General features: G+C 39.8%; 1 protein-coding gene across 1 annotated transcript in view; it reads left to right on the forward strand.

Annotated features, from left to right (window-relative positions):
- Positions 1–10,367, forward strand: part of LOC102282145 (glycerophosphodiester phosphodiesterase domain-containing protein 4) — a 94,645-nt gene extending 84,278 nt beyond the window's left edge. Inside the window, exons 13-14 of the mRNA XM_070383084.1 lie at positions 5,477–5,624; positions 10,281–10,367. Coding sequence (XP_070239185.1) covers positions 5,477–5,624; positions 10,281–10,367 — 235 coding nt within the window. The remainder of the gene's footprint in view (positions 1–5,476; positions 5,625–10,280) is intronic.
- Positions 10,368–15,419: the final 5,052 nt, after the last annotated feature.

Below are 15,419 nucleotides of genomic sequence, written 5' to 3' on the forward strand. Positions count from 1 at the left end.
TCTGGAAATGGTAACTGCTACTGTCATAGTTGCTGAAACTGACCAGTGTTAACTATAGCTTACCATCTAAAATGTCCCTGAAAGTTGTAAGACTACAATAGATGCCATAGTACCAAAATATTAATAGTTGCATTAGATTTTGCCAGTGTTATTGTCCAGGATGGGATCAGGTTCCTGGTGCTTCTTTTTCTGCCATCTTCCCTGAATTGCCTGCTGTGAATATAAGTTGTTACTTCTATGAGGTTAATGGCTAAGAATGCAATTGCTGGAGTATGGTAGTTTTCAAAGTTTTCCAAGAAACTTTGTAAGTTTTATTTAGTTTTATAAGAAACTTCCAAACATTTTCAGAGGGCCTGTGCTGTTTTATATGTAGTGATATCACACTGTGGTTTTAATTTTCATTCTCTGACACATAATGATACTGAAGATCTTATTATGTTCTTAGTTGCCTTGGTAAATAGATGGGAAAACAATGGAAACAGTGACAGACTATTTTCTTAGGTTCCAAAGTCACTGCAGATGGTGACAGCAGTCATGAAATTAAAAGACGCTTCTCTTTCTGCCACAAAGATGGTGTCATCTGCATATCTGAGGTTATTGATATTTCTCCCAGCAATCTTGATTCCAGCCTGTGCTTCACACAGTCCAGCATTTCACATGATGCACTCTGCATATAAGTTAAATAAGCAGGGTGACAATATACAGCCTTGATGTACTCCTTTCCCAACTTGGAACCAGTGCATTGTTCCATGTCCAGTTCTTGCTGTTGCTTCTTGACCTGCATACAGACTTCTCAGGAGGCAGGTAAGGTGGTCTGATATTCCCATCTCTTAAAGAATTTTCCACAGTTTGTTGTGATCCACACAGTCAAAGGCTTTGGTATAGTCAATAAAGCAGAAATAGATGTTTTTCTGGAACTCTGTTGCTTTTTCTGTGATCCAATGGATGTTGGCAATTTGATCTCTGGTTGTTCTGCCTTTTCTAAAACCAGCTTGAACATCTGTAAGTTCTCAGTTCACGTACTGTTGAAGACTTGCTTGGAGAATTTTGAGCCTTACTTTGGTAGCATGTGAGATGAGTGCAATTGTGCAGTAGTTTGAAAGTCTAGATGAATAGATGAATGAGTCCTCTTCCCAATATGCCAGTATTGGCCCAGTGGGGAGTAAGTTTCTAACGCCTTAAGTTTGAGTAGAAGGATATACGCTCATCTTCTGCAAAAACTTCAAAATTGCAACTAACCACTGAACAACCATCAACAGGAGAATTTTGGATCCCGCCAAAAAAAGATACCCCACATCAAAGGGCAAATGAGAAACCCCAACAAGATGGTTGGAGGGGCAAAATCATGTTTAGAATCAAACCCCATAGCCACCAGAGATGCTCAGAGGACTCAAGCAAAACCTTGTGTGTATCAGGACCCAGGGACCCCACAAGAGACAGAGCCAGACCTGCCTTTGAGTGTTTGAGTGTCTCCTGCAAAGGCATGGGTCAGCAGTGGCCTGCCACAGGGACAGGGGCTCTGGCTGCAGCAGACCTGGGAGACGTGGCATGTGGCATAAGTCCTCTTGGAGGAGGTCGCCATTAGCCCCACTGCAGAGCCACCAAGCAGACGACCCGTAAACCGGAGAACAATTATACCAAAGAAGTTCTCATACTGTTGCAAAAGTTCTAGAGCTTACAACAGATTTCCCAACCTGGGGATCCAACAAAGGTACTGAGAATTCCCAGGGAATTTGACTCAAGACCAGTGGGATTTGATTGCAGGACTCCCACAGGACTGGGGAAATGGATTCTTGGAGGGCACAAACAAAACCTTGTGCACACCAGGACCCAGGAGAAAGGACCCCACAAAAGACTGAGCCAGACTTGCCTATGAGTGTCCAGGAGTCTCCAGCAGAGGCGCGGGTTGACTGTGGCCTGCCACGGGCTCAGGGTCACTGAATACAACAGTCCTGGGAGCCATGCATGCTGGCATAAGCCCTTTTGAAGGAGGTTGCCATTACCCCTACCATAGTTTGACCTCGGGCCAAACTACTGAGAGAGAACACAGCCCCACCCATCAATAGAAAATTGGATTAAAGATTTACTGAGCATGGCCCCTCCTGTCAGAACAAGACCCAGATTCCCCCTCAGCCAGTCCCTCCCATGAGGAAGATTCCACAAACCTCTTATCCTTATCCATCAGAGAGCAGACAGAATGAAAACCACCATGAAAACCACCACAGTTACAGAAAACTAACCAAACTGATCACATGGATCACAGCCTTGTCTAACTCAATGAAACTATGAGCCATGCCATCCATGTAGGGCCACCCAAGATGGAGAGGTCATGGTGGAGAGTTCTGACAAAACGTGGATAGATATAATCCTTTGTTGGATGTTCTGTTTGCAAATATTTTGTCCCAGTCTATTTCTGGTCTGTAGCATATCCTTAAGAATCTTCCACAGAACAAAAGTTCTACATTTCTTATTAAGTCTAACATCATTTTCTCATTTATGTGTCATGCTTTTACTGTCAAGTCTAAGAGCTCTCTGTCTAGCCCATAGGTCTCAATTTTTCCTGAAAGCTTTGTAGTTTTACATTATGTATTTGTCTGTGATCCGTTTGAGTCCATTTTTATATGAAGTATGTGGTGTAGGTTGAGGTTTTCTGGGTTTTTTGCCTACGTATGCCTGTCCTATAGCTCTAGAACCATTTGTTGAAAAACTCTTATCCCATTGAATTGCTTTTACACCTTTGTCAAAAGTCATTTTGACGTATTCTTATGGGTCTATTTCTGGGTTTAAAATTGTGTCCCACGGTTCCATATGTCTGTTCCTTCCCTAATACCACACTCTCTTGATTACTGTAGCTATATATAGTAAGGTTTAATATTAAGTAGAGTGATGCTCTCTCACTTTATTCTTTTTCAATAAAGTTTTAGTTAATTTTGAGCTGTGCCTTTTGACATACGTTTTAGAGTCAGTCAAATTAATTGTATAAAAAAAATTAAAAAAAAAAAAAAACCTTGGTGATATTTTGGTAGAAATTGCATTAACCTATAGATCAGTTTGAGGAGAATTTTGTGATGCTAAGTCTTCCAATTCATAAATACATGTCTCTTCACTTCTTAAATATTCTTTGATTACCTTCATCAATAGTTTGTAGTTTATGGCTTACAGATCCTATGTTTGTTTTGTTAATACCTGTGTATTTACATTTCTTTGGGGGTAATTGTTAATGGTACATTATGTTTCAGTTTATATAGGTTCATTATTAATATATAGAAATTGTGAATGGTCTTTGCGTGTTGATTTCAAAAAGTTTTAAAAGGTAGCTTTTTACTACTGTATCCTTATTTCTGTTTTTTGTCTTAATCTTTAAGTGATCTGTAGAATTATCTTAGAGACAATTCTAAGACATTAGAGTTGTCTTAGTTACCCAATACGGCTAAGTAATTGCAAGCACTCCTTTGAAAGTGGTAGTATTATTTTTATCTTACAGTTTTTACACTGAGCCTAAGAACTTGTGAAGCTAGTACAAGGCAAAGATAGATTCAAATGCAGACTTGCACAGAGCTGTTCCAATATGCTATGCCATTTCAAGGTTACAACAAAAAAATTTTCAAGGGATTTACCTGCTGTATTTTGTGAGAGGTTTTCCAAAAAATGACAACTTGACTAGAATTATTAGATGTTCTTCTACTTTCTTTCTGACTCTTCAGTTCAGTTCAGTTCAGTTGCTCAGTCATGTCTGACTCTTTGCGACCTCATGAATTGCAGCATGCCAGGCCTCCCTGTCCATCACCAACTTCCAGAGTTTACCCAAACTCATGTCCATTGAGTTGGTGATGCCATCCAGCCATCTCATCCTCTGTCGTCCCCTTCTCCTCCTGCCCTCAATCTTTCCCAGCATCAGGGGCTTTTCAAATGAGTCAGCTCTTCACATCAGGTGGCCAAAGTATTGGAGTTTCAGCTTCAACATCAGTCCTACCAATGAATATTCAGGACTGATCTCCTTTAGGGTGGACTGGCTGGATCTCCTTGCCTCTTTAGACAGTGCACAAATACTTACTGGCATTTAGTGCACAGGGAAGTTTGGGTTCCATTTCTCCTACTAAGTGCTTTTAAAAAAGTCTTTATTTTTGAAGTGTAAATATTTACCAGATCAACATTCATTTCTTTATTTCTTCAGTTAACTACTTATGAAGCAAGTACTGGATATGCAGAGACAAGTAACACAAAGTGTTTGCTTTTAATTTGCTACAGTCAGGTGAAGAAGACTGATAGGAAAACAGATAAATAGAGTAAAGGGTGGTAAGTGCTCTGATGGAAGTAAGCACATTTGCTACACAATAGTGTACTGCAGCTGGCACATAGCAGCTTATGGGAGAAAAATTGGAGGAATATTTACACCATGAATTGAAATTGACAAATTCTGACAGGGCTTTCCTTTTTCCTCCCTGTCTCCCTTCTTTCCCTCCTTTTTTGTCTTAGGGCATGTAGTTTACTAAAACACTACTATTACTGTTGACATAGAAAACAAGCTTATGGTTACCAAAGGAAAAGGGAGAGGGATAAATTAGAAGTTTGGGATTAAAATAAACACATTACTATAAATAAAATAGATAACCGACAAGGACCTAGAGTGTAGCACAGGAAACTAGTCAACATCTTACAATAATCTACAATGAAGAAGTTTCTAAAAAAGAATAGATATAGATTTAGATAGAGGTATATGGTTTTTCCTGTGGTCATGTATGGATGTGAGAGTTGGACTGTGAAGAAGGCTGAGCACCAAAGAATTGATGCTTTTGAAGTGTGGTGTTGGAGAAGACTCTTGAGAGTCCCTTGGACTGCAAGGAGATCCAACCAGTCCATTCTGAAGGAGATCAGCCCTGGGATTTCTTTGGAAGGAATGATGCTAAAGCTGAAACTCCAGTACTTTGGCCACCTCATGCGAAGAATTGACTCATTGGAAAAGACTCTGATGCTGGGAGGGATTGGGGGCAGGAGGAGAAGGGACGACAGAGGATGAGATGGTTGGATGGCATCACTGACTCAATGGACGTGAGTTTGAGTGAACTCTGGGAGTTGGTGATGGACGGGGAGGACTGGCGTGCTGCGATTCACGGGGTCACAAAGAGTTGGACACAACTGAGCGACTGAACTGAACTGAACTGTATATATGTATAATTGAATCGCTTTGCTATAAACCTGAAACTGACACATTGTAAATCAACTATATTTCAATAAAAATTTTAAAAATCAAAAAAGAATAAAATACTACTGTTGGTACAGGAGTAAAGGTATTAAGCCTAGAGCTTTATCCTCATTGCAACATGAGCTAATTCAGCATGTCATATCATAAGTTGTCACATGACCAGGTGTTTCCAGTGATTTAAGCAACAACCTTTCACGACATGGTGGCTGTTTCCCTTTTAGATGTGAGAGTGAGATTAAGTCTAAATCTCCTGTGGGTTCTTTTTCTTCCCAGAGAATATAAAGCAGCTAACATCACCATCAACGTATACCTCGTCAATGAACCTTGGCTCTTCTCACTGGCCTGGTGTTCCAGTATTCATTCAGTGACAACAGACAACATTCAGGTCCTGAAGGAGATCAATCACCCTTACTACTTCATGGTGAGCTGGTTGTCCAGATTGTTCTTCCAAGTCTGGTACAATAGGAGTCTCTGTCCCCCTCCCCACCCCTACCTAGCACACTGTGTGGTCTCTAGGTGAGCTACTTAAGAGCAGAGACTTATGTGACATTGAAGATGTGGCATTCCCGCTTCTCTCACCCAGCACCTCCTGTGATTTTTCAGGGAGAAATTATTATTAATGGTATAATAATCACTGTTTATTGAGTCCTCACCATGTGCCTTTCATGCATAATGTAATGCAGTGCTCTGGAGTTGAATTCAACCCACTAGGAGTATCACCATGGGGAATCTTAAACTTGAAGTTAAGATCCTTGACATTATCACATGAATGCAATATTCAGAATGAGGTCAGATTCCAGAGTTTTGTTACTGCAGCTCCACCTTCCTGAAGGTACAGTAACGACGACAGTGATACGAGGTGTGGGAAAGAAACCAAGAGAAAACTGTGTATCCTGAGTAAAAATGCTTTTGAAAAGGAGAGTGTGTATCCAGCTACTGCTTATGGTTAGAGGCATGGGGGCCTGAACATCTGGGTTACACTTCCAGATAAATCCCATCACTTATTATCTATGAAGGGAGCCCCAGTTAACCAGTTAAATGATACAGAGCTAATTTTTCTTATCAGTGTAGAGGTAGAATGGGATGACTGAGTCAGACACAATAGCCTACAGCAGAAAACTGCTCTGTGACCTCAGTCTTTTCTTGTCCCTGAATAAGATCTCACTCAGATTCCATAGTTTCTCTATAGTTCACTCTTAGATAATTTTTAAAGTTCTTTTTAATCACCAGAAAGCCTCAATTCAACATCAAATGTCTTGTCCAGAGTAATAACCCAAACTCTAAACTGCCTTGAACATCAAAGTTTTAGTCAGAGAAACCTAAATGAGAAGCTTACATATCTTGGGTTGCTTTCTCCATACCTCCAGCCTCACTGGTCCTTGTTTCTGACTTGATCAGGGTCAGGAGCAGGTATGAGGTGATCAGGGCCATGGGCACAATCTCATAGGGCCAGTACTGCATTGAGGCCCTATGGTGGAATTGTCGAACTGCTTACTCCTTCTTCCTTGGTGCCTTGGGCAGCATTCTTCAGATTACCCTCAAGGAAGCCTTGGATGACAGGTCCCTTGGCATAGGCGAAGCCTCTCTACTTGCCTGTCTCCGTAATATCCTCCGTCATGTATATATTATACATTTTTCTAGCATTTTTGCTTTTAAAATTGGTTAAACTTATTCAGTATATAAAATTCAATCATTCTGAAGTACATAAGTTGGAAATCAATATACCCCTCCATAATCCTATCCCTCTAAACCAGTAATGTCTGAAAGTTGTCCCTTTGGGTATATTAAATAAAACTTTATTAAGTAAAACTTTTCAATTTAATATTTAAATTGATAATAAATTCATGTGATTCAAAATTCAGAGAGTGTAAAGGATGTTAAGTCAAAAGCTTGTTTCTACACCTGGCCTGGGCTTTTTTAAAGGACTCAAGGTCAGTTTGTTCAGGAAGGTAAGGCCTGTATCCATGGGCCTGCCTAAGCAACCCACACTCTGAGTTAGAATAATATACTGACTCAGATCTTGGCCCAACCCCTTACTGTGTGAACTTGGAAATGTTAGTTAACTTGTCCAGGCTTCAGTTTGTTATTTGTAAACTGGGGATTAAAGGTACTACAGTAGAAGCAAATTTTATCCAATATAATCCTGTCTGCTTAGCAGTCTGTTAATTCAAAATTTTTAGATGAGGAATTGTGAAATAAATGATATGTGGTCTGTTAGCATTTTACTATGTTGGAAAAACCTATCTAATACTTAGTGGCTTAAAACTGACAAATATTTCACATTCATTATGATGGTTGAGCACTTTCTCTGGTCCCAGCCACTGTGGCCGGGCTAGGTGACCTAGGATGGCCTCACCCATATGTCTAGGATTCTACCGGGATGACTGAGGCCTCTCTTCACTTAGTCACTCATCCTCGATGACGCCAACTTGCTCACGTTCACCTGGTGGCACTGGGTTCTCAGCAATGAGAGGTCAAGCCCCGTGCATGTGCCTTTTCCAAGATCTCCCAAGTGTGATGTTTGCTAATGTTCCACTGGCCAAAGATGATCACATGGTCAAGTCCAGATCTAAGGTGGGGGCAGAGGAGAGACACGCTTTACTTCTTGATGGGGAGGAACAACAAAGTCATATTCCATACAGGCCTGCATTTGGTGAGAAATATTGTGGTCGTTTTTATAAACAATCCACCACATACATAACTCATACATTTAAAAATACTTATTCACCTTTCGACAAAGACTCAAGGTCTTTCCTTTGAGGGCATTTCAGCTGATTGAATTCTGTATTCCCTTGCTTATATATACTCCAAAATGAACCAAGTATAATTTCTAAGTTTTGTTTCCTTTGGTTGTTATTCAGACACTAAGTCATGTCCAATTCTTAAAGTCATTGGGAGAATGAGATATCCACCCAGATTTTCATAATAATCCCACAACCCCTCGTCTCTTACTGTTTCACTCATACCTAATTCATTTGCAGTTTGTGTGTGTGTGTGTGTGTGTGTTTTAGGGCTGTGCTGGGTCTTCATTGCTTTGCAAGGGCTTTCTCTAGTTGCAGCAAGCAAGGGCCACTCTTCGTTGCAATGAGAAAGAAGGCTTCTCGTTTCAGTGGCTTTTCTTGCCATGGAGCCTAGCACCGAGGGCACACAAGCTCAGCAGCTGCAGCTCTCGGGCCCTAGAGTGTGTGGGCTTCAGTAGTTGCGGCGTGCGGGCTTGGTAATTATGGCTTGTGGGCTCTGAAGCACGCACTCAGTAGTTGTGGTGCATGGTCTTGAGTTGTTCTTCAGTATGTGAAATCTCCCCAGAGCAAGGATTGAATGCTTGTCGCCTGCATTGACGTGTGTGTGTGCTCAGTTCCCCAGTCGTGCGACCCTGTGAACTGTAGCCGGCCAGGCTCCTCTGTCCATGGCATTCTCCAGACAAGATTGCTGGAGTGGGTTGCCATTTCCTCCTCCAGAAGGTCTTCTCAACCCAGGGATTGAACCCACATCTTCTGCATCTCCTGCATTGGCAGGCGAATCCTTACTCACTGCACCACCAAGGAAAACCTGCAGTTTATTTTTTTAATAACCTTTCCTTTTATCATCAAGTATTTCTAAACGTCGACTTAGTGTCCTTTGAAAATGCCATCTTTTTTTACTCAATTTTTACAGATCTGAGTAATATTTAATTATACTGCACAATCATAACAAGTACAGTTGTTATAAAGCCATATGGACAGTAAGAACAACTGATTCTTAGACTGTACAGCACACCCAACGAGCATCCTAGAACAGGCCAAGGCATTGGTCAGGTTCCCATAGGCATTGCTGCTGCTGCTAAGTTGCTTCAGTCGTGTCCAACTCTGTACAACCCCATAGATGGCAGCCCACCAGGCTCCTCTGTCCCTGGGATTCAGGCAAGTATTCAGACAAGAATACTGGAGTGGGTTGCCATTTCCTTCTCCAATGTATGCACGCATGCTAAGTCGCTTCAGTTGTGTCCAACTCTGTGTGACCATACGGACAGCAGCCCACCAGGCTCCTCTGTCCACGGGATTCTCTAGGAAAGAATACTGGAGTGGGTTGCCATTTTCTTCTCCACCATAGGGCATTAGGAGCCTTAGATTAGTGGAACTTGGTTAAAAGCTTCTACTGTACCTGCCTATTAGATCTGTTCGAAGGATTGATGTGCAAATACCCTTAACATGCTTATAACACTTCCTTAGCTCCTATAAATGCTCATTAATGTTAGTTGTGCTCATCATTATCACAGTCATTTGTGTTATTGTTGTTAATATTATCATTACTAATCAGTCCAAGAAAAGACCTTGTGATTGGGTGGAAATGGCATAAGAAAGAAAAAATCATGTCAGACCCAGTACCATCAAGTAGTATTGGAGGTGAAATAATGAAAGTAGAAAGGGAAAACCAAACCAGGGAATGTAAAATCTCATGCAAGTGAAGCTAGAAGATGGAGCTTTGTGAAATGTGTGATTTATGCAAGGAGACTCAAGAAGTAGGCATGTTAGTCTTGGTTAAGAATTGTATTTGAGAATTGTTGAGACATGCTTCTTTGAAGTACCGTGATTTAGGGGAATGATTCCTAAATGCTGGTTCACAGACTGATTACTTGTTTCTGGAGGGCAGAAATTCTAATTCCTGAGTCTCTAATGAGGCCCAGGAACCTGTATTACTAAAATCTGATGCTCAGGTAGATTTAGATGCACAGCCAGGTTTGGAAAGCTGTGTCATGAGCACAGAGAGCACTGGAAGTCAAGAAACTTGGGCTTGTAGTCTTGGGTCCAGAATAGACTTGCTATGTGACATCTCTGGGACTCCCTCAGGCCTCAGTCAAGGGTCCAGGGAGATGAAGTGTGTGGAGTGTTTTAGCCCTTGTAGAGCCCTTGGCACATGTAAGAGGGGATTGTTAGGATAGCAGCAGGTACCCTCTGTGTTTGACACCAACTCGGGCAATTGTGGTTCCTCCCCCTGCTCTGCCCCTGCTCCATCCCTGGTTCAAGCAAGGGACTTGACCCACATGAGCTACAATCCCTTCCAGTTCCAAACTCCTATAACTGTGTTTTCTGTTTTGCAGACACCAGATTTCTATATGTTCATGTGGATTTTCTTGGATATTCTTTCTGCAGTTTTCATTGTTGCCATATTTTATTCTATTTGGTAAGCATTTATTTGTAATTTTAAATGATTTTTTTTCCAAAAATATAAATAGTTTTACAGAAATTTAAGAAAAAAACAGTTACATTCTTCCTGTAACCCCACGTGGCAAATCCTCAGAGAGACAGGGTTTTATCATCCTAACCTCCCATTTCTCCTCATGCTGGCTGCAGGTCCTCACACCCCTTCTTCCTCCTCAACACGAGATCATATTCTAAGAACTAGGACTCTCACTAAAGCTTAATCAAAACCTGTTAATACAGATCCCCTGTGGATCAGTTGGGAGAGGAGAGGGGTTGAAGACTGCTCAGAACAAGTGCCTCCACCTTCCCCTCCTTCCACGAGAAGGGACATAGCAGGGTGCTGTGTAAAGGGCAAGCTCCCACTCCAGGAGCCTGGGTTTTAGTCCTGGCTTTTCCTTTGGTTGCTGGGTGACTGTGGGAAAATCATTGCCCCTTTCAAGACCATAGTCTTTTTATCTGTCAAAAAAAAATGACAGAGGAGGAGCTAAGATGGTGGAGGAGTAGGACGGGGAGAACACTTTCTCCCCCACAAATTCATCAAAAGAACATTTAAACGCCGAGTAAATTCCACAAAACAACTTCTGAATGCCGGCAGAGGACATCAGACATCCAGAAAAGCAACCCAATTCTTCGAAAGGAGAGAGAAGAAATACAGCTCCACTCACCAGAACACCGACACAAGCTTCCCTAACCAAGAAACCTTGACAAGCCACCTGTACAAACCCACACAGAGCGAGGAAACGCCACAATAAATAGAACTCCACAAACTGCCAGAATACAGAAAGGACACCCCAAACTCAGCAATTTAAACAAGATGAAGAGACAGAGGAATACCCAGCAGATAAAGGAACAGGATAAATGCCCACCAAACCAAACAAAAGAGGAAGAGATAGGGAATCTACCTCATAAAGAATTCCCGAATAATGATAGTGAAATTGATCCAAAATCTTGAAATCAAAATGGAATCACAGATAAATAGCCTGGAGACAAGGATTGAGAAGATGCAAGAAAGGTTTAACAAGGACCTAGAAGAAATAAAAGAGAGTCAATATAAAATGAATAATGCAATAAATGAAATTAAAAACACTCTGGAGGCAACAAATAGTAGAATAACAGAGGCAGAAGATAGGATTAGTGAATTAGAAGATAGAATGGTAGAAATAAATGAATCAGAGAGGACAAAAGAAAAACGAATTAAAAGAAATGAGGACAATCTCAGAGACCTCCAGGACAATATTAAACGCTACAACATTCGAATCATAGGGGTCCCAGAAGAAGAAGACAAAAAGAAAGACCATGAGAAAATACTTGAGGAGATAATAGTTGAAAACTTCCCTAAAATGGGAAGGAAATAATCACCCAAGTCCAAGAAACCCAGAGAGTCCCAAACAGGATAAACCCAAGGCGAAACACCCCAAGACACATATTAATCAAATTAACAAAGATCAAACACAAAGAACAAATATTAAAAGCAGCAAGGGAAAAACAACAAATAACACACAAGGGAATTCCCATAAGGATAACAGCTGATCTTTCAATAGAAACTCTTCAAGCCAGGAGGGAATGGCAAGACATACTTAAAGTGATGAAAGAAAATAACCTACAGCCCATATTATTGTACCCAGCAAGGATCTCATTCAAATATGAAGGAGAAATCAAAAGCTTCTCAGACAAGCAAAAGCTGAGAGAATTCAGCACCACCAAACCAGCTCTCCAACAAATACTAAAGGATTTTTTCTAGACAGGAAACACAAAAACAGTGTATAAACTCGAACCCAAAACAATAAAGTAAATGGCAACGTAATCATACTTATCAGTAATTACCTTAAATGTAAATGGGGTGAATGCCCCAACCAAAAGACAAAGACTGGCTGAATGGATACAAAAACAAGACCCCTACATATGTTGTCTACAAGAGACCCACCTCAAAACAGGGGACACATACAGACTGAAAGTGAAGGGCTGGAAAAAGATTTTTCATGCAAATCGGGACCAAAAGAAAGCAGGAGTAGCAATACTTATATCAGATAAAATAGACTTTAAAACAAAGGCTGTGAAAAGAGACAAAGATGGTCACTACATAATGATCAAAGGATCAATCCAAGAAGAAGATATAACAATTATAAATATATATGCACCCAACACGGGAGCACCGCAATATGTAAGACAAATGCTAACAAGTATGAAAGGAGAAATTAACAATAACACAATAATAGTGGGAGACTTTAATACCCCACTCACACCTATGGATAGATCATCTAAACAGAAAATTAACAAGGAAACACAAACGTTAAATGATACAATAGACCAGTTAGACCTAATTGATATCTATAGGGCATTTCGTCCCAAAACAATGAATTTCACCTTTTTCTCAAGCGCACATGGAACCTTCTCCAGGATAGATCACATCCTGGGCCATAAATCTAGCCTTGGTAAATTCAAAAAAATAGAAATCATTCCAAGCATCTTTTCTGACCACAATGCAGTAAGATTAGATCTCAATTACAGGAGAAAAACTATTAAAAATTCCAACATATGGAGGCTGAACAACACCCTGCTGAATAACCAGCAAATCACAGAAGAAATCAAAATTTACATAGAAACTAATGAAAATGAAAACATAACAACTCAAAAGCTGTGGGACACTTTAAAAGCAGTCCTAAGGGGAAAGTTCATAGCAACACAGGCATACCTAAAGAAACAAGAAAAAAGTCAAATAAATAACCTAACCCTACACCTAAAGCAACTAGAAAAGGAAGAAATGAAGAACCCCAGGGTTAGTAGAAGGAAAGAAATCTTAAAAATTAGGGCAGAAATAAATGCAAAAGAAACAAAAGAGACCATAGCAAAAATCAACAAAGCCAAAAGCTGGTTCTTTGAAAGGATAAATAAAATTGACAAACCATTAGCCAGACTCATCAAGAAACAAAGGGAGAAAAATCAAATCAATAAAATTAGAAATGAAAATGGAGAGATCACAACAGACAACACAGAAATACAAAGGATCATAAGAGACTACTATCAACAATTATATGCCAATAAAATGGACAACGTGGAAGAAATGGACAAATTCTTAGAAAAGTACAACTTTCCAAAACTGGGCCAGGAAGAAATAGAAAATCTTAACAGACCCATCACAAGCACAGAAATTGAAACTGTAATCAAAAATCTTCCAGCAAACAAAAGCCCAGGTCCAGACGGCTTCACAGCTGAATTCTACCAAAAATTTAGAGAAGAGCTAACACCTGTCCTGCTCAAACTCTTCCAGAAAATTGCAGAGGAAGGTAAACTTCCAAACTCATTCTATGAGGCCACCATCACCCTAATACCAAAACCTGACAAAGATGCCACAAAAAAAGAAAACTACAGGCCAATATCACTGATGAACATAGATGCAAAAATCCTTAACAAAATTCTAGCAATCAGAATCCAACAACACATTAAAAAGATCATACACCATGACCAAGTGGGCTTTATCCCAGGGATACAAGGATTCTTCAATATCCGCAAATCAATCAATGTAATACACTACATTAACAAATTGAAAAACAAAAACCATATGATTATCTCAATAGATGCAGAGAAAGCCTTTGACAAAATTCAACACCTATTTATGATAAGAACTCTCCAGAAAGCAGGAATAGAAGGAACATACCTCAACATAATAAAAGCTATATATGACAAACCCACAGCAAACATTATCCTCAATGGTGAAAAATTGAAAGCATTTCCTCTAAAGTCAGGAACAAGACAAGGGTGCCCACTTTCACCATTACTATTCAACATAGTTTTGGAAGTTTTGGCAACAGCAATCAGAGCAGAAAAAGAAATAAAAGGAATCCAAATTGGAAAAGAAGAAGTAAAACTCTCACTGTTTGCAGATGACATGATCCTTTACATAGAAAACCCTAAAGATTCTACCAGAAAATTACTAGAACTAATCAATGATTATAGTAAAGTTGTAGGATATAAAATCAACACACAGAAATCCCTTGCATTCCTACACACTAATAATGAGAAAATAGAGAAATTAAGGAAACAATTCCATTCACCATTGCAACGGAAAGAATAAAATACTTAGGAATATATCTACCTAAAGAAACCAAAGACCTATATATAGAAAACTATAAAACACTGGTGAAAGAAATCAAAGAGGACACTAATAGATGGAGAAATATACCATGTTCATGGATTGGAAGAATCAATATAGTGAAAATGAGTATACTACCCAAAGCAATTTATAGATTCAATGCAATCCCTATCAAGCTACCAACGGTATTCTTCACAGAGCTAGAACAAATAATTTCACAATTTGTATGGAAATACAAAAAACCTCGAATAGCCAAAGCTATCTTGAGAAAGAAGAATGGAACTGGAGGAATCAACCTGCCTGACTTCAGGCTCTACTACAAAGCCACAGGTATCAAGACAGTATGGTACTGGCACAAAGACAGAAATATAGATCAATGGAACAAAATAGAAAGCCCAGAGATAAATCCACGCACATATGGACACCTTATCTTTGACAAAGGAGGCAAGAATATACAATGGATTAAAGACAACCTCTTTAACAAGTGGTGCTGGGAAAACTGGTCAACCACTTGTAAAAGAATGAAACTAGAACACTTTCTAACACCATACACAAAAATAAACTCAAAATGGATTAAAGATCTCAACGTAAGACCAGAAACTATAAAACTCCTAGAGGAGAACATAGGCAAAACACTCTCCGACATACATCACAGCAGGATCCTCTATGACCCACCTCCCAGAATATTGGAAATAAAAGCAAAAATAAACAAATGGGACCTAATTAAACTTAAAAGCTTCTGCACAACAAAGGAAACTATTAGCAAGGTGAAAAGGCAGCCTTCAGAATGGGAGAAAATAATAGCAAATGAAGCAACGGACAAACAACTAATCTCAAAAATATACAAGCAACTCCTACAGCTCAACTCCAGAAAAATAAATGACCCAATCAAAAAATGGGCCAAAGAACTAAATAGACATTTCTCCAAAGAAGACATACAGATGGC

This window comes from Bos mutus, chromosome 15 (assembly GCF_027580195.1).
Source record: "Bos mutus isolate GX-2022 chromosome 15, NWIPB_WYAK_1.1, whole genome shotgun sequence".
Lineage (NCBI taxonomy): Eukaryota > Metazoa > Chordata > Mammalia > Artiodactyla > Bovidae > Bos > Bos mutus.